General features: G+C 42.0%; 2 protein-coding genes across 7 annotated transcripts in view; both read left to right on the top strand.

Annotated features, from left to right (window-relative positions):
• Nucleotides 1-5138, top strand: part of CACHD1 (cache domain containing 1) — a 113381-nt gene extending 108243 nt beyond the window's left edge. For both annotated transcript variants that reach the window (XM_087731647.1, XM_087731648.1), the window contains 2 exons: nt 879-980; nt 3527-5138. In XM_087731647.1, the coding sequence (XP_087587773.1) occupies nt 879-980; nt 3527-3765 (341 nt within the window). In that variant the 3' untranslated portion in view covers nt 3766-5138. The remainder of the gene's footprint in view (nt 1-878; nt 981-3526) is intronic.
• Nucleotides 5139-16751: 11613 nt separating this feature from the next.
• Nucleotides 16752-19199, top strand: part of RAVER2 (ribonucleoprotein, PTB binding 2) — a 59413-nt gene continuing 56965 nt past the window's right edge. For 4 of the 5 annotated variants that reach the window (XM_087733385.1, XM_087733384.1, XM_087733383.1 and 1 more), the window contains exon 1: nt 16778-16959. In XM_087733385.1, the coding sequence (XP_087589511.1) occupies nt 16786-16959 (174 nt within the window). In that variant the 5' untranslated portion in view covers nt 16778-16785. Of the gene's footprint in view, nt 16960-19199 lie in introns of all 5 variants that reach the window. The other variant, XM_087733386.1, reaches the window with a different exon arrangement.

Raw genomic sequence — 19199 nt, 5'->3', positions numbered from 1 at the left:
TGTTTTCTTAATACCCTAGAATTAAAAATACATGAGGAAGCCCTGTGCTGATTAGCAATAGAAAATGACAGAACAGTGTTTTAACTTAAACTGTATCTTCTAGTGAATGTTTAGTCTCATGCTGAAAAATTACATTTTTCACTTTTTTAAAAGACTCGATTAATCGACACATCTCGATTATGTGTGAAGGAAGTTTGCCCGTTACACCCCCCCCATCAATACCACTTCCAGAAATAGCTCTGATCAGCTTAAAAATTGGAATTGTGACAGTACAGGGTATGGAAAACTCCTACCTTTGCTCAGCCTTGGAAAGGAGAGGCCAAGTCTGGCACGTGCATTCAACAAATGTGGCAGTAAATCTTATTTGCATTGATTTGGGATGCTTGTACTTCTTTACCGCTCAGTAAAAATGGCACTTTGCATATGATACTGATGTACTGTAAGATCAGCCGGTGCACCTAAACTCTGGGAGAGCTCCGGAGTCCCAAGATTTGAAACTGTGTCAACACTCAAAGATTGAAAAATAACCATATCTGAGTTTCATGGCTTGCATCTACTTCTTCTCCAAGTCCTTTTTAGTTTTGAGTTGGCTTTCAGTGCTGCCACAGGTTCTTTAGCATTGGCACAGTAATTCTCTAACTTCTATTAATCCAAGCGGATGAGGTGAATGAGTTCGAAGGGATCTTGATCTATTCCACATTTAAACACTGTCTTTTTACTCCTACTCCTCTGTCGCTTGACAATCTTCTTCAAAGAAGGAGTATTTGAGAAGAATCAGTTTGCAGAAAGCCTATTCCCTTGTGCCTGATTTGTCCCACTGATATAATTCAGTAAAAGCACTTTCTTTAAAACCAGTTCTGTTTCTTTGTCTCTCCCAGTTAGTAACACTCGATTTATAGCAGCAGTAATAGAGCGGCACGCCCACAGCCCAGAACGCAGACGCCGGTACTGGGGGCGATCGGGAACGGAGAGCGACCACGGTAAGACCTTGAATCACTGCCCTGGCCCCAGGTTAATGATTGTGGTTACTCAGTTTCCTTCACGTGTCTGGCATGTTGCAGATAAGGCTGCAAAAACCAAACCAAAACAAAAACCTTTGCCCCTTATTGCTTCACAGTTACACAGTTTTGACACCCTTCAGCAGATCATACTGTCCAGCGAGGGAGCTGGTTTTGTCAGAGCGGCAGTACAGCAGCAGCTAAATGCTGTGCTCCCCCTGTCTGATTTTGGGTTCTTCCTGGGTGACTAGAATTCAGACCAACAGAAATGGTACTGTGTTTACCACACCCTTATTCCACCGCCAAGCCTAACAATCTAGATGTTCAGTTGAGACAATGGACCTCTCCTGCTTAACGAGAGAAAGGAAATCCCTTGCAATGAGGCCAGCTTCTCTGCTGCTCTTCTCTTGGCCATGACATGCACATCTTTCATAAAATTCTAGCAGCATGTGCTGGACACCTGCATTTGGTGGGGTAAGTAAGCGCAGATTTAGAGACCAATGTGTCAGGTGCCTCCTTAGCCTTTCTGTTGCACATTCAGTCCATACCATCACCGCAGAGGACATCTTACGTCACCTTTAAGCAAATAGTGATCACCATTAACTGTGTACATGTATAGCAACAGAGGGTATTCAGCCATGTGTTTTTGCCACACACACACACTTCAACCCTGTTTAGGTTCGGGGAATTTTGATATGTCTCTCATGCCCTGAGACTAAGTCTTCTTAAATCTTGAAAGCTGTTAGAAGGGTGTAATGCTGTTGACTCATGAGGAGGCTTAATAAAAATTAAGAGGAGGGTTAGACAAGGCAGTCTGCCACAGATGTCAGCTCTAGCTGTGTGTTGTAGTGGCTGGGTACGTTACAGCAGACATGTTCAATTACTAAGACAGTGGTTGCACTAATGGAATTGCTGCGGGACAGGAAATCTGAAGGCCAAAGCCTTGGAGTGTGGGTGAACAGATGTCTGAGAGACAATCTTGCTCTAGGAGGAATTACCCTGGATTTAGGGCCAGATTACCTGTGCTGAGGCAGATTTGCTAGACTAATGCTCCTTTTGCTCCATTTCTTGTAGTCCTAGCAAATCCTTCCCATCGTTCTAGTTAACATGTCAGGGTTAGCAGGGTAACTGTCTACCTATTTCTGAAATGTGCGCTTCTTTTTTTAGTTTCTGTAATTCTATCTTCTTCAAAGGGCTGCCCAGTCTTCTCCCCCAATTCCTCTCTGCCAGATAGAAACCGTGACTCAGACCATGGGAAATGAGAACCAGCTTTGGGTACTTGGCCCGATATTTTTAACACACTTCTTTTAGGTGTCTCAAGCTGAAAACCTGACTGAGATGCTCAGAAGCACTAGTGGTTTTTCAGCTCTTAGCCAAAGTTTTCTGAGAAGGATTGTTTTTCTAATTAAAGCAAGGTCTTTTTCCTTTTAAATTTTGTTTGTGTTTTTGCATTTAGAAATACTGAGGTGGTTTTGTTTGTACTGTGAACTGATTTTTGAGTGGTAACAGCTGGTTTCAGTGGTAAATCCAAATCTCATAGTAACTACTAGCACCTGCTTCAAAAGAAAGGGACAGAAAATCTCCGAGGGACCTGTTACGAGACAGCTTCCACACTGAGAAAGCACAATCTTGTCTTGCAAGGGTTAGCTGTTAGCTAGCTTTCCAGTGACATAATTTCCTTAGGATATCCCAGTGAATGCAACCTCTTGTTACTCCTGTAGATGGCTGATCTGTTGTTTTTTGGTGGTGTTTTTTTTTTTTTAACTTCTCAGACTCCAGTAGCAGATATTTTAGCCAAAGGAGAGCCTCGAGTTAATCGCACTATGTGCACGTACTTAGCTGGAAGTGTCAGTACTATTAATGGACCTGCTGTGTGAAACACTTCCCATGTGGATTCAATAGATTGCTTTAACTGCATGGAAAGCTCACCAGCATTAAAAACATGTGCTTGGTTTTTGCAAATAGACCCTCACAGGTGAAAAGTGCTCTCTCTTAAAAATACAATACTGTGATAATACAACAAGATGATGTGAAGATTTGCTGCTTCCAGATACAATAGCTGGCAATCCTTCCTAGGAAAGATGTAGTTTGATAGGAGTAGAGGTAATGGTAGTGGGTCCCACCTATTTCTTGTCTGTTTGTAAAAATCCAAGTAATATCTTAAAAGATACCACACCAAAAAAAAATTTTGTTGTGCTTGTTTTTAAAATCAGTGCTAGCAATTCTACCGTAACAAACTGTTGAACGCGTGATTGTTTTTTACTGTTTTGGGTGGTACAGATCATAGGTCCCCAAAGTTTATAAACAAAGACAGTGACAGGGAAAGGGATCCATTATGAACTTACAGGAGAGGATGGTTTTGTTTGTTTTGGTTTTTTCCTTTTTCTGTTAATTAAAGAAAATTAATTGCTTTATTCTCTATAAAGCACTGACTGTGTCCGATTCCATGAAGTGTACAGTGGTCAGCACTGTGGAATATTGACCTTTTACTCTTGCTTTTAATTTAGTCCTGCTGATTTATTTTCTAGGCTACAGCACTATGAGTCCTCAGGAAGACAGTGAAAACCCCCCATGCAATAACGACCCGTTGTCGGCTGGTGTTGATGTTGGAAACCACGATGAGGACTTAGACCTGGACACACCACCTCAGACAGCTGCCCTGTTGAGTCACAAATTTCACCACTACCGGTTGCACCACCCAACTCTTCACCACAGCCACCATTTACAGGCTGCAGTCACGGTACACACTGTGGATGCAGAATGCTAATGAACAATGACAAAAGAAACATAACTTGTGAACAATGACCCATGCAGCAACGGGCAGCTTTGTTTCTGTGCTTTTCACCAGGAATGATTTAAGTAACTTCCCGAGTAAACTGTTAGGCATAAAAGCTTTACATTTTTATAAATGTAAGGTTGGCTCTGAAATGGAAGGGAAATGTGTTTGATGAATGGACCTGCCATAACATTTAATGAAATGGAGCAGGAGGCACGTTAGACCTCCAAAAACAGGGACACAAGTTTATACAGCAGCTGAAGCTTTGGAAGCCCTGTTATGCTGAGCCAAGAGGAGAGAGCGAGCTTAAAAGGGCCAGAGATGATTTGGTTTCCTTAACTGGAAGAGCAGAAATCTGTGCAGCTGAAGACTAAAAAAGTGCCAGATAGAGGCGGGGGGGTGGGAACGGCTGTTGGTTTCTCTGCAGTTTGTTTCGCGCACAGAAAGTTCACTGCTCCGACGATTGCTGTATGGAACCTAGGACAATGCATCTCAAGATTTTTAAGTAAAGGATTATTTTTCTACTATTTATTGAACTTGAAACTTTGGGGGGAGGGAAGGGAGAAAACATGATAGCAATTCTCAACAACTACCACATATATTCTGTGATGGTGAAGTGGTTCTTCTGAGGAAGACATCTGTTTCTTATATAGCTGATATTCATCCACTGCCCCACTCTGCAAAAGGGAAAATGAAGAAGTCGTTTCTGACGTGTTTACATTATGAATGCTTTCTTTTCCACAATTCTTTTCTGTAAATATTACAACTTGATTTATATTATAGTATTTTCTTCCTATTTGCAGAGGAGAAGTCCTGTACTCTGTTACTAAAATTCTGAGAATTCTGCCCATAAACCTCTCCATCTTTACCTCTTCAATCATCCTTAAAGGTTTCCTGTGTGGAAGTAATAAAGAATTTATTTAGCATTAGTTACCAGACAATTCCAAATGAAATCTGTGCCATTATTCTGCTTCCTTAGGACACTGTCAAGATCAGAAGTAGGGATAAACCAGTGTTTTGTAAAACTTGAGTTACTGTGGAAGGTATCTTCCTGAAATCATAATTTTAAGCTGCTGCTGTTTGTCTGGAATTTAACATTGCTTGGTAATTCAAACAAAGATTAATCAATCTGTCTACAACACAGAGCATCATGATTATAAATCAGTTTTAAATCAGTGTTGTATTTTAGATTCACATTTTGTGATTACGATGAGATAAAAACATTCTTGCACTGTGCATATGATAAACATCCATTTATATGTAGTTTTTTTAAAAATCACTTGTTTTAATTAATATGGTACTTAATACTGTATTATGTAAAAAATTGGTTCTTAAACAGTACAGTAAAATAACTATATGCGTGATACCAGGATACCCCTTTATACTATGTATAAAATTAAAATCTCTAGTGAAATAAACTGTATATAAAGTATAGTTCTGTGGATAACTGGCTAGATTGAAATTATTCTGTCTCAATTTCCTCTAATTTTTTGATCTGAATGAGTGCTATAACAGGAGTGAAACATTTGGTCGGGTTCCTCTTGTTTTTGTAAACAAACTTGAAAGATCTAAACTTTACATATAAGTGACAGTATCGACATATGTTTTAAAGCTTTTTTTTTTTTTTTTTTTTTTTTTTGCCTGTTGGTCATTGTTTGGGAAATGAACATTTCTGGAAGCGGTCAGCCACTGTGTAGGCTCACCAAAGCCAATCATTTGGGTTTTTTTCTTATGTGCTATGGGAAAACTCGGTTGCGCTGGATTTGCCATTCTGCTGTGTTTGTGTAGGGTTGGGTTGTGGGTTTTTTGCTGACCAGACAGCTGTAGAAATCTATTAAGCACTGCTTTCTGTTCTCAAAGGGCTGAATCTGATGCCCTGTAACAGTTTGTGTGTCAATCACCTTGCTAGAATTTCTAATTTTGAATCCAAAATAATGCTGCTGGTTGGATAATGGACAAATGGGCTGTTTTACCAGGTTTGCCTTTAGAAGAAAATGCATTGTCTTAATATTACTGCTAGACCAAAGAACAACATACCCAGCCAAGAAGCAGAATTTTTAACCATGAAGGGAAAATAGCTTTCAGTGTGGAAACTGTTCAACTATATGTAAGTTTAATAACAGTTTGTGCGAAACATCAAACAAGATGCTTTGTTGATTTCCTAGTCCTATAGAACTCATAAATGCGTTCTCACTAAAATTCGGAGGTAAATCAGATTCAAAGTTCTAGCTAGGACTTTGTGTAACATAGAAGCTGGAATTCAGCCAAAAGCTGTTACCACATGGCACAAGTGTCTGTGGAAGTCACTGACTTGTAAAGCAAAATTTAAATTGTATTTTCCCCATCTACGTACATAGGAAGGAAGGAATCTCACTATGCAGCAGCAGTTCTTGAACTTGAGTATTTGCTCCCCAGTTGTGTTGTTTTCTTTTTTTTTTTTATTTCAAGCAACATTAGAATAGTTGCCTTGCATATAAAATAATATAAACAGAAATAAAGAAAAACACACCTTTTGGCTTGATCTGCACTTGCCTGCCTGCTCTGGTGCTGATGTTAATTTAAATTAGATAAGGCTGAGGAGCAAGTTTGTAGTGAGAAGCACATCATTAAGTCCAGCTCTAATTAAACTGCAGTGTTAAACACAGGTTGTATGTATACATTTATTAACCCACACTGGCATATTCTGTACTACTTTTTTTATAGTGGGAGAAATAATTTTTGTTCAAAATGTGTCGAAGTAATATGAATAAGCACATACCTTGTGAAATGCGGTAATATTAATTACTTTAACTACAATACTGTTTCAGTGGAGAGATTTTTTTGTTGTTCTTCACATTGCACGCCGGTCGGAAACTGCTTGTAGTGTTCTCTGTTGCAGCCCTGCCAGAAATATAGCTAAGTGTGCAGGAGACCTCTCCTTACACAGCTGTCAAAAGTCACAGCAATCAAACCCCCTTGCTTTTACCTTTAAAAGCTTTTATAGAGCTGCACCTCACTGCTGCTTTATCACTTTTGTTCTAGGATGTACAAACTGTTCTTGATTCGTGGGGTCTGGACAACCTTGCTTATACTTGAAGTAATGAGAAGAGCCAAAGCTCTTACTATTGAAGAATAATTACAGGAAAAACAGAGATCTAGAGGTGTGCCAAATCACAACTTCAAATACTGACAGCTAACCTTGTCCCATCAGGAATAAATGTAATGCTGGTAAAGATATTATTCATTTAAAACAAAACCTGATAATGGATGTAATCAAGGTTTTGAAGAAGCTGCACGATAGCTCTTCCATTTTTATTGCCCATGTTGCTGCCATGGCCTTCCCTCCCCTTCATTATTTTACTGTGTTGACTGAGGAACAAGATCACAAAATGAGCAGTTAATGGCCTGCCTCGGGCTCATACCCTGTATCCCCCTTACCTATAATGGTAGACTTTATGGCCATTCATTTTCTACTTGTTTCGGTTTTGAAACTTAGTTGTATTTATTTCCTGTAGGTTTTCTTTCATTCTTCCAGAACAAGTTCTTTTGAAATGAAAATGAGTGTTGCCTTTGGTTTGTGTTCGTTAATGTTAAATTGACTCAACGCTTTCAGTATTTGAGCACTGTGAAGTGTATTCATTTTTCCTGTATGTAACAAGCAGGTCCTCTATCCAAGTAACCCAGCTGGCCTGCCCAGAGATAGAAGCTGTTTACATTTTCAGAATATATTGCTTGAAAATTAATTCAGATGATTTTTTTATTTGTTTACACTATTGCCTTGATAAAAAATGTGATTTGGAAAGAAGAGTCTTACAATTTGCCCATGAACATTTTATAAGGCCATTTAAGCCATGAAATATTCTCATTGCCAAGGGCAAGGGTAAAGATAGAGAAGACAGATGAGAATTCACGAGATGTTCACATGTGCAGCAGTAGTTGTGACTATAACTGGTCAAAATGGGATCTCTAGCTTTCAAAGGCTTTATTCTGTAAAGTGACCCAGAAATGGTGATGAGGATAGAAAGTGTATTTGCCAGAGTACAAATTATGGTAGTAAGCTGGCAGCAAATATGGAAAAGGGGGAAAAAGTAGGATGCAGAAGTCCTGGATCAAGTTAAGAGAGTGCAGGTAATCCAAAAGGCTGTATGCAAGTACAAAGATTAATTTGCAGTGTTCATAGCTCTTAGCTACCCATTTCATTTGTTTTTAAAAGAGAATCTGAGCTATGGCTGGGATTTTCAAAGGAGCCTGCGCTAGGCTTTCAGTGATGTTTGGAATATTAATTCCTACAGCAGTTAGTTCGGTAACTGTTGGGTTGTTTTGCTGTACAATCTCCCCCTTTACCGTGGAACCTAACTATGAAAAAGTAATATAAGTGCCATAAAGTATTTCATATTACTTATTTGCAGCACTCCTGCATGATGAGAGGTAATTATTTTCTCTACTTTATGTGCTCTGAACTGAGTCACGGAAGGACCTTGGCCCAGAAGGGCTTGCGTTTCTGAAGCCAAGGCTACAGTGGAATTTAGACACTCAAGTCCAAGAGTGAAGTCCTCCAGCCCCTGCCTTGTTAGTGAAGTGCCAAACATAACTGCTGTGTTAGCCAGTGCATGCGCAGAAATGCTGCCAGTTTTATCTCCGCAGAAAAGCTTGATGCTTCCCTGCCTCTGTATCATTTATATCGCCTGCTTTGGATTGTGCTTTTTGAGGCTGGGGTATGCAGATCCTCTGCCTGGGAACCCAAAGGAGCCTGAATGGCAGAAATTCAGAGCGTATCTACCACTGTGTGTGAACAGGAGTTTGCGAAGTGCATTACTGACTTTGCATGGCAGCCTGCACTAGAACATGCACTTACTGGTTGCCTGCACCGTTCCAGGCAAAGGCTTAATCACATCTACGTCTCTTCTGCAAACTTCCACTGAGATCTTCAGTGAAGAGTTGATCTAATAATATATTAAAGGAAAATAAATGTCTGAAGTACAAAAGAGTTTCCTTCAAATAATCAAATCTACTCAGTTTAACCAAGGCTTTTGTTGTAATGCAATGGAATTCTATGCCCATCAGAAAGCGGCAGTCAATGCCAGAGCAATAGCAATGGCCTGAGTAGAAGAGAAACACTAATTTGATGGCAAAGGCAGAACATTTATTAGACCTGGAAGTTTCACCTTCAGCTCACAGATGAATCATAGTGGCCTCATCTAAATTCTGTGAAAAAATGTACTGTTTTTCTCCCTGGGCTGGTTTCATTCGTGGTAGCAGTAAATGGTACCGCTCTCAGAAGCTGGGAGCCAGCAGTAACAATTATGTTTTGTTCTATTTTATTCTACATTTTTATAGCTGACGCCGGCAAAAGCACCAGGTTCTTGGAGCACTGCCTCAACAAGTGCTCTCTGCTGTTACTGCCATTAATGGAACAAGAACAGTGATAGCAAGGAAGGGACACTATTGGCCCAAAAGCATAGTGCGGGAACCTTTCTACCCCACCCGCCACCTGGCAACGAAAGACGAGGGCGCAAGTACAACAGCTGCTCCATGGATAAAGGGAACCACCTCAGCCTCCGCGACTGTCAAGTCAGCATTTTTTACAAACAGTATGTCTGCATGAAGAAATGCGCAGAAAGAGGTGGCGCCATGCCACGCCAACGTTCGTATAAAAGGCAGCCTCTCCTCTTGAACCCTAGGCACCATAATGTGAGTTGAACAATGGGCCAGCCTTGGATTACGTTGCCAAATATTTCCAGTTTGGTCAACATTGGTGGATTTTTCTAATTTTAAAACTCTTCCACTGCACCTAGAGGTAACGAAATCAGAGAGACGCTCTGAGATAGGTTGGCACCGAGAACTGCAGGAAACTGGGAACTTGGTCAAGTAGTTTTAGTATACTTATTTTCAGTTTTCCAACTTTCTGACGCTTCAACAATTCATTTGCTCCCAGTATCAATTCTCCTGGCATAATGTGTGCAAATCACATGCAATTAGGAGAGATTAAAGGTCGAGTAATTAAACTACATGATCTAATTCCTGCAAAATAATAACCTCTTTAAGTGTGTTTATTTCCATTGCAGCTTAACCGAGGAAATCTCTATGAACAAGTCAAAATGTGTTACTGCTGTAACCTCAGCCAGGGAACCTGGATAACAGGAAGGGAATGGGGTTTTTTGCTCCTCATGAAAACAGAATGAACATGTAGAAGTCAGACACTTCAGTAAGTATGTTTATAGCAAAAAGTCATGTTGCATGACAGTTTCTATGGAAACCTTTTTATAACTGAATGGCAGAACATTTTAAAGTCTCATAAATTTTTTAAGAACGCATTGGGAAAGTTTAGCTCGCGTTACATCCTTTATGCCAATTTTCTGTATTTAACAAGTTACAGCGTTTTTAAGGACAAAATATTGTGGGGCTGTTTCAAATTCCAACCTCTGCTGGCAGGGATAAATCACTGACTGGTTTATCATATCAAAACAAATTGCTGGTAAAATGCCTGTTCACTCCCAGTACATACTAGCTATTCAGTTAATCACGTCAAATTTCAAGTTTATAATTAGCCAGATCTGGAGGCGCTGTAAATGAGATAGTTATGGAGATGTACCAATTTACCCTCGTGAATGCTTTAATTCAGTATTACAATTTCACTATTTTTTGATGTGTGATGATTTCACAATTTCCTGTGAACTATCAATATCACTTTCCAGTTCCTAGAAAGTAGGCCCTTGTAGAGAAACTGAGACAGAATGATTTGAAACTACAATGTGCAGCACCTTAACAGGTTAGCCAATAAAAATACCCTGTGTAGGAATGTGGGGTTGTACCTGCTTTTGCTAGAAACCCAAGGAACATTTTCTTTTTATAATACTAAAATTGCCGAAGTGTATTTTTCTGCCAAGAAGTTATTACTAAATTTGAAGTTGACTCTGAATGAGGAAAAATAAAGCCTATGCAGGGCAGAATGGTGATTTAAAGCAGGGAGGGCATTGTTTTAGGAGAAGGTATTCCTGAGGTTCCCCGTGAATATATTGGCCTTTAGAACCATTTATTGAAGAGGACTGTACTTACAATAGCTGTTTGATCTTATTTTCTTTTGTTCTCAATTATTCAAGAAGCTGGATTTGTTTTGTGGTGGGGTTTTTTGAGATTTACGCTTTTTTTGCTGTCTTTAAATATAACCTTCACACAGATTTGCTAATGATATGCATTAGGCAACAAAGGTTATAAATTCTACTGCAAAGACCACGATTCCCAAAATAGACCATTACGTTACATTTCAGTGTAAGGATTTCCTCAGAATAGTTACTCGCTTTATAAATTACAGCTCTTACCTCTTTTATCTTTTTACTGTTTATTTGCAGACCACTGTGTTACAGAATGGAAACTGAGGAGAAGTTGCTAACCAGCCTGTTACTGAGATAATCCATCATTCCCAACACGCTGAGGAGCGGTGTTACACCGAGTTTCAGAGCTATCAGGTTCCACTTAAAAAGTAAATGTTCAGCTGTGGGCAAAGTCACTTGAAGTGTTTTTGTGTCTGTATGGCAAACGTTTCAGGAGTAAAGAAACATCCCATTTTTGGTCATACACAGCAGTACCTGACATATTCCAGTGAATGGGAGCTATGTACAGTACATATAAGGCTCCCGCAAAGGAGTGCAAGCAAAGTGAAAATGACTTTATTGGGAATGCAACTGTGAATGAAGCGTGTGGCTGTTGTGGTCTCCGAAGCAATCTGTTGCCCATCTGGCATCTCTTTGACAAGATGGGCATGGCTGGGATGTGATTTGATGGACCCGAAGTCTGATCCTATATTACTGCAATTCCTAAGTGCTTGGAGAATGAAACATTAATCAAAATATCTCTGGTATTAAAACGAGCTTAGTTAGCCGTTAGTTGGGAGGACTTACCGTGTCACAATACCTGTCTCAACAAAATTGCAGTCTAGACATGCTGCGTTATTCTAATGGTTAATTAGTGAATTGTAACCCTGCAGAACAAGCGAAGCCTGAGACTTATGCGGTAGCTGCAGAGAGGGGTTATGAAGTTTTTGCTTCATCAGAATACTGAAGGTATCAGTTGCTCACTATGCTCTTGTAGGTTGGTAATCTGATACAAAATTCCATTTGTTTCTTAACGATCCCCACTGTTCCTGCACTATGGAATGTTACACTGAGAACGCTGAACGTATTTAAATTTGTTAGGAACATGGTGAAAGGAACTTCTTTTGGCACCTCTGGTATATTTTGGCGGCAATACGCATTTGTGAGATAAACGACTGAGCATCCAGACCATCATCACTGAACTAATTACTGGTGTTGACAACTGAATCTACATCTCTTGGTTTCAAAATTTCAGTTTCCTAATGAAACAAAAGGAGCAGCTATAGCTTGAAACAGTGGGTATAAAGAGACTAAAGAGAATGGTATTCTTTACACTTTATTCACGTGAAGCGGTGCTAGCAATCAGGGATTTTTATGGAAGCTTCGAATTTGCACCAACTGATGGATTCCATACCCTCATTGCAAGAAACATACAAATCACATAGTTTCAGCTTTTAGAAAATTGTTTATATTTCTCTTTCATATAAGAAATCACATATCTAAAGAGCTCACAAATACATTCATAGTATCTCGTATACCTGGGAACATCAGATGGGTCTTTGAGATCCAGCAGGTGTTCTAAATCTTGGCTTTTATTTTATCTGCACAGGTCTGAACTTGTTCGTACTTTTGAACATGGACAATTATGCCTGAGTGCATCTTTAATTCAGAATGTTTGTAAGACAATTCTGTTTTAACACTCTCATCCCATAAAAATGAAAAAATATATATGGCTGGTATTACTTCAAAGCTGCAGAAGCATGGGTAAATTAATCTTCAGCTTAGAAGAGCTACAAAAGCAACTGCTGTGGATGGGTACATTACTCTTAATTAACAAGGAATTTAGTGAACTAAATTAAATTATCTCAAAGTGGCTTATCTGTATAATAGCATCAAGTCAGCAGTGCAACCAAAGTTACACTTGCAAACCACTATACTTTTCTGCTATTTTTTAAATAGTGCTTTTTGCTTTTGCAGCAATTTTGAAGCACAATGAAAGTGCATTAGAAAACTGAAGACTGCTTAGAGTGCAAAGCACAAGCATGCAGGCCTTTGTTTTGGAAGCAACATAAAAAGTGAGTAACTATACTCATACAAACATATGCTTACAATGTCTGCATATAGAAGGATGCTCTGTAATCAACAAGATGGAATTCTTGAAGGAAAATACATACATGCGTTGGCTCACTGTCCTCTTCATCTCCTGGGTACAGCTGGATGGAGACTGTTCCCACTTGCATTTCATCCTGAGTTGCACCATCTCAGCATCTTCCTGAAGACGTTTCCCACTCCTGCAGAGGCAGCAGCACAGGGGCTTGTGAAAGGGTTCCCTAACCTGCGTCAGTTCTCAGGGCATGGGTTAGCAAGGACTGTTTAAGTTTACACAATTTATTTTCAATGTTACAAAGCAGTTAGTTACGAAGAACAGAGCTAAGCAGGCAGTTACGAAGAACAGAGCTGAGAGCAGTAATGGCTGACCTGAAGAAACGCTGACCAAAATCAGCACAGTGACCTGTGCTACCTGTCCGGTGTTTTGGTACTGCTGGCAGAAACTGTATGATAAAATGGGAGAATTCCTGAAGGCAGAAGACTAACTTACTTGTCAAATGAGAGAACTGCGTATCTAATGCATTGATATGTTTGTGTAGGTTCACAGGAGGCTGGATTGTTGGCTTGCACAACCTCTATACTGTATTAATGTGCCCACTGACGCTCTGTGGAGGCTCCAAAGGACTCTGGGGGTTTACTTTATCGGTGCCTAATTTTGATTGTTCTTTTATTTCAAATTGTATTTTAATTCTCCAGGTACCTGCTTGAGGGTGTACTGTAGTTCAAAACAGGGGTGACGTTTGGGTTCAGGAGGGAATATTTCCTCAGGTCAGACTGGTTATTGATGCTGATGCCTGTTTGGCTGATTTTGGTGGTCTTATGAGGTGATGCGTGGCTCACCTCCTTGTTCATTTTCATGGACCACCTCCATGGACGATGGCAATATCTTTGATCTTTCCTGCTCTCTTCCCGCAGCACTCTGTAATTGCCTTTTAGTGCAGGCAATTCCTTAATCTACCTGTGCAATGTCAACTACCTGTATACAGAATGAAGTATGAACATTGCAGGGGAAAAAAAAAGATGAATATTTACCTATAAAATACAATGTTTTAAATACGTATCTCTAAGCAAGAAAAATGCTTACATTTCTCTGGAACTATTTACAACTAATACTGCAGTAGTTTTATTTTTGCCATTAATATTAAACTATTCATTTCTGAACTATTTCTTTTAGCAATGCACTTTTTAACTTTTAATGACTTTCACTCAGATACACCTGCAGCCTATCAAAAAAAAAAAAAAAAGGCAGCCAGCTTTTGAGAAGGTAATTGCTATAGGTAGGATTAATTATCAGTAGCATACAGGTGAACCAGAGTGTTCACCTTCAAACTGGAAAAATTAATGGTATAATTAATTATTCTGCTTTCACTACTTCATTAGCTTCACTAAACTGTATGATGTTTGAGCAGATCCATAATTTCTACTGTAATAGCTTAATCTGGTAATTATTTCTGAGGAGATAGCTACATGTTTCAGTATTCCTGGCAGAGCAATCTTTTTCATGGTCCCAGAATAACTGACATCACATAATCTATGATATGCTTCGGATAGGTTTTGAGGAGACAGTATTTAGTATCCCTACTTCAATTTCATAGCTTGACCTGAAAATCAGTTTGTAAATAGTCACTAGCAGACTTTTCACTCATAAAGGTTTTATCTTTTCCAAGGATAATTTTATAGGTAGCATGATTAATACTTTGTAAATCCTTAAGATTTAAGAAGCCTATACCTCACAGCTTGTGCTGGAAAAGATATTTCATAGTTTTAAAACACAAATCTTCATCTGAAATTCGAAAAAATAGCAGGCATATACTTATTTTTCAGTTATGTTTCTCAAAGAATGGTGACCTATGAAAATCTTGTTTTTCTAAGAACAGGAAATTTTCTTTAGATCAGACCTCACACTAATAATTTGTTATAATAGTTCTTCCTGTTTCTTGGTTTAAGTATGAAGGCTGAACTAATATTGTTCAGCACAGGCTGAATTTGGCAGCTCTCAAATTCTCCCGTGACAAATACATGAACTATTTACAAATGTCCTTCGCACCTCTGATTTCCAAAAATTCATTAAACATAATGCAAATATTGAAGGAGGAGGAATATTACCTGTTTAAAAAAATTAGGGAAAAGGAAGCCCTTGAGCAGAAGCTTGCCAGCCCTGACAAATTTTTAATAATACACCAAAAAGAACAAAAAGTACTTTGATTATCGATTGCTCAGTAGTTTTTAAATTAATTTTAGAAGTAATGAAGGTCTAAGATTCTTTGTAGTCTTAACTTGCTAGCTTTGGTTTGGACTACAGCAATTTCGAAAAACACTTGTTATTTGGTGGTGGGTTTTTTCTTCTGTAACTGATAATCCTGTCCTAAAATGGCACTTTAAACCTAGTCAAGAATTATCATCCAGAATTAGATTTTCTTGATAAGAACTAGTCACATATACTCAATTAAACTCAAAGGGTGTTTCCAATTTCCTTTTTAAGACTACTGTTTTTCAGGTTTGGATTCTCTTTTGCCTGTTCCTTGTGGTCAGCCTTGTATCTAGAAATGGATACAAATATTTAAATCATTCTTCATTCATTTATAGCAATGATGACAATGTTAAGAGCTAAATTTACCGTGTTGTAAATTACATTGCAAGGAGCTATGGTAAGGATAAATGAATTTTCCAAGAGAACAACCTATTTTAAAGTAAGTGCTGACTAACAGAGTGAAACATTTTTACAGACGGAGGCTTCATAGAAGGAAAAATTTCTTTTACAGTGACTCCCAGAAATACTTTCCTTCTATTGAGATGTTGTGCTCCTTTTCTTTGCACGACAGTCACAAGCTCTGTGCTTGCCCATCCACCATTACATGGTGCTTTTCCACAAGAGGGTGAATTTCACTGCAAGTGCAGCACCCAGAGGTTGGCTTACCCATTTGGATGCTTTGTAATTTGTTTGGTATATTTCTGAGGAAGGATAAAATTAGGAGATCATCTTGGGCCACCGTGCCTGCTAACCTCTGATGGAGCATTTGGGTTCACTTGAGATCTGCTTTATTTTGCTGTCATTCTGCATTTCAGTCTCTCTGGGTGGACTTGTACCTCAGGAAGGTATCAGCAGTGGGATGTTAGGGAAACGATGCCTTCTGGGTGCGATGAGCCACATCGTGCCTCAGCGAGACAGAGGGCCAGGGTCCAGGCCTTGGCCTCCTTGAGGCACCTCTGTCACGGTGGCTCTTAGGGTAACTTCCCTCATAATGGAGCTCCAAACTCTCCTCGAGAGAGTGCTCAAGTCCTTTCCTAAAATCTGACTCGAGATATGTTAGTGTGGGGGTGAAATTCGCCCTCTGATCCCCGTTTATCCCCACACCCCCCAAAGAGGTTCGCAGCCTGAGGCTGTTACGGGCACTACCGAGCTCTGCTCGAGCTTTCTCCGTTCCCCCCCCGCCCCCCCCCGCCGTTGTCCATCTCTCCTCACAGGGGATTTGCGACCGTTTCACCGCCTTTGTGCCGTACCGGGCCGGGGTCGCGGCTCCCCTCTGGGGCTGCCGGGGAGGCCGAGCCCGCCGCTCCCTCACGGGGCTCCTCGGCGGGGGCTCCGCAGATTTCAGCCTCCCCCGCGAGGAATAGGGAGAGGGCGGCGGGCGCGGGCGGGCGCGGCCAGTCAGCGGGCCGGGCCTGGCCGGGCCGGGGGCGGGGAGCGCGGCGGGGCCTGGCGTGGCTCCCCGCGCCCCGCCGGCGGCCCGTGCCGTGCCGTGCCGTGCCCCGCGGCTCCCCCGCCGCCCGCCCGCCCGCCCACCGCCGCGGCTCCCCCCGCGCCGCCCCGCTCGCCCGGGCACTCTGCAAGATGGCGGCAGCAGCCGAGCGCGGCGCGGAGCTGCCCGCGGAGCGGCCGCGGGGGGCTCGGCCGCCGCCGCTGAGCCCCGAGGAGGTGGCGAGGCGCCTGGCGAGCACCCGCCGGGAGCTGAGCAACAGGCGCAAGATCCTGCTGAGGAACCTGCCGGCCGAGAGCAGCAGCCAGGTACGGCCGCCGCCTCCCCTCAGCTGGCCGGCGGCGTGGCGCGCTCCCGCCGCCGCCTCGGGCGGGCCGTGCTGTGCCCGGGGGCGGGGGGCCCGTCCCGGCGCGGGGGAGCGGCCGGAGCGGGGCCGAGTGCGGCGGGGGCGCCGCTTCCCAGGGCCGGCGTGAGGGAAGTGCGGGGCTGCCCGGCGGCCCGCCTTCGCCCTCGTCCCCGGGGGAGTTCGGGGGCTGCAGCTTTCCTTCCTTCCTTCCCCCGCGGGTCCGCTCGGGCTTCTCCTCCCGACGCCTTCTTTGGCAGACGGCTTTGTTACCGCCGGTGGCCGGGGTGCCTGCGGAGAGCGGCTCCAGCTTGTCCTCCCCCCGGCAGGAACTGTCGCCCTCATCCGCGGGGGGCGGCGCCGGGCCGGCAGGGCACGGCTCCGCCGCGGCTTCGTGCTTGTGCCCACCGTTACCTGCCTGCTTGTGGGAGCCGGGGTCGGGCCCCAGGGCGGGAGGGAGGAGCTCCCGGCCCGGAGGAATCCCGGGGTGCCGTGAGGGGCAGCGGGTTCTCCTGCACGCCGGCAGCAAGGTGTGCAAATCGGCAGGGCTAATGAGCGCGCTAATAGCACGTGTGTGACTGCTCCTGACGGGAAGCAGCGGCCGGTGTGTGGCCCGTTAGCGGTACGCAAGAGGTGGCACCTGTGTACTCCCTGCGACCAGACAGGTAGGGCGACTTCACGGTCCTGCAGCACATCCAGTTTCTGTCTAAGAGTAAAGCAAAAAAGCTTCAAGCCTGGTTTTCTTTCTGAGGTGAGCAACGTATAGTCAGTGAAAGTGGTTTTCTGCAATCTGTTGGTGGTTTAGGAAGATTCCACTGAAATTACTGCAGTTCGCAGGAGAAAATCGGTGAACTCTTAAGCCTAACGCATGTGAGTCAGATTTTGAGGTGATTTAGTTGCACAGTCACTTACCAGATCTTTACCAGCTCCAAATACTCGATGCACAAGTAGGAAAAAATGTAATGACAGCTTTTGTGCTAAACCGCTCCTTGTGTCTCTTCCCCTCTCTTTCTAAAGCACAGGCAGTTTTACTACCTGTGGGTAAGTGCAGCACGTGAAAACTATTATTTTCTCCATAACTCCAGTAGAAAGGGACCATTCATTTTAGAGAGAATCTTTCAGCCATCAGTGTAATTTGATCCAGAGTACAGAGCTTGCTTGCCACTGCACTTCTTGATGTTTTGTACTCATGTATATGGTGCCTTTCGGTCTGTGTGGCCCTGCTGTGGTGTGATCGTACGTAGTTAAGGGTTTTAGAAATGACAGTTTTGCTGTGATCCTGCATGATCACACCGAGCCTCACCTCTATTTATAGCAACCTAATGACCTAATCAATAGTAAACTCACAACTTGGAAAATGCTGCTAATCTTCATCGTCTCTTCAAGAAGCCATCGTATGTGACTGTGTTGACAGAGGGGGCTTACTGGCCTATCACAAGATGCTTGCTGTGGATAGCCGGAAAAGGATCACTTTGTCCGATGTTCGAACAGTTGTATTACTTGCTCCTGTTGCATGCGAGCAGGTATTTCATGAATTCACATGTGGACTGGTTAAAAGCACGTCTCACCTATACGGAAGCCATTAAGTTTGGCATTGCTTGGTAGGAGAAAGAATGCTACAGGGAAATATTAGTGTGAAGGTCCAATTTGGCAGCCACACAGTATTTTGGAAGTTTACTGTTTTGATGACTTAAAAGTAGCACTTGGACGCCTTTCCTCCATATATAAGGTTCTAATGTTCACTTGTTACTAGGCTAGAACAGTACCACCATGTGCAGATCCTGAAATACAGTTTCAAAAGATATAACTTTAATTTTTAACATCATTGAGCTATTGGTGTTGGCATGTAAAGGCAGAATAGTCGTGCTATAGAGGGGAAGTTTCTGTCCTGGAGCAGTTTTGGAAAGGAGAAATATGTTTGTGGTCAGGCATGTTAAGTATACCTGTATATTTGGCTGTCATGCATTTCCAAAAATTACCATGAAACTTGACATTTCTTATTTCAAATTAACACCCTTGGTAAACACTGTGCAGGGGTGTTTGGTCTGCTGTTTTCTTCTTGAAATGATTGGTTAGCCAAGTAAAATCAGATAAAGTGTTGCTAACCTGGCCAATTTATTTACCATCACGAAAGAGATGAACATCATTAAAATGCAGCAAAGTCTTCAGAATAGGTTTTAATAAATGTAATTATTCATCTCTAAT

The sequence above is a fragment of the Nipponia nippon genome, unplaced genomic scaffold (genome assembly GCF_047370975.1).
Source record: "Nipponia nippon isolate SJK-2023a ecotype South Korea unplaced genomic scaffold, ASM4737097v1 scaffold_5, whole genome shotgun sequence".
Classification (NCBI taxonomy): domain Eukaryota; kingdom Metazoa; phylum Chordata; class Aves; order Pelecaniformes; family Threskiornithidae; genus Nipponia; species Nipponia nippon.
This window is presented reverse-complemented; position numbering and strand designations above follow the sequence as displayed.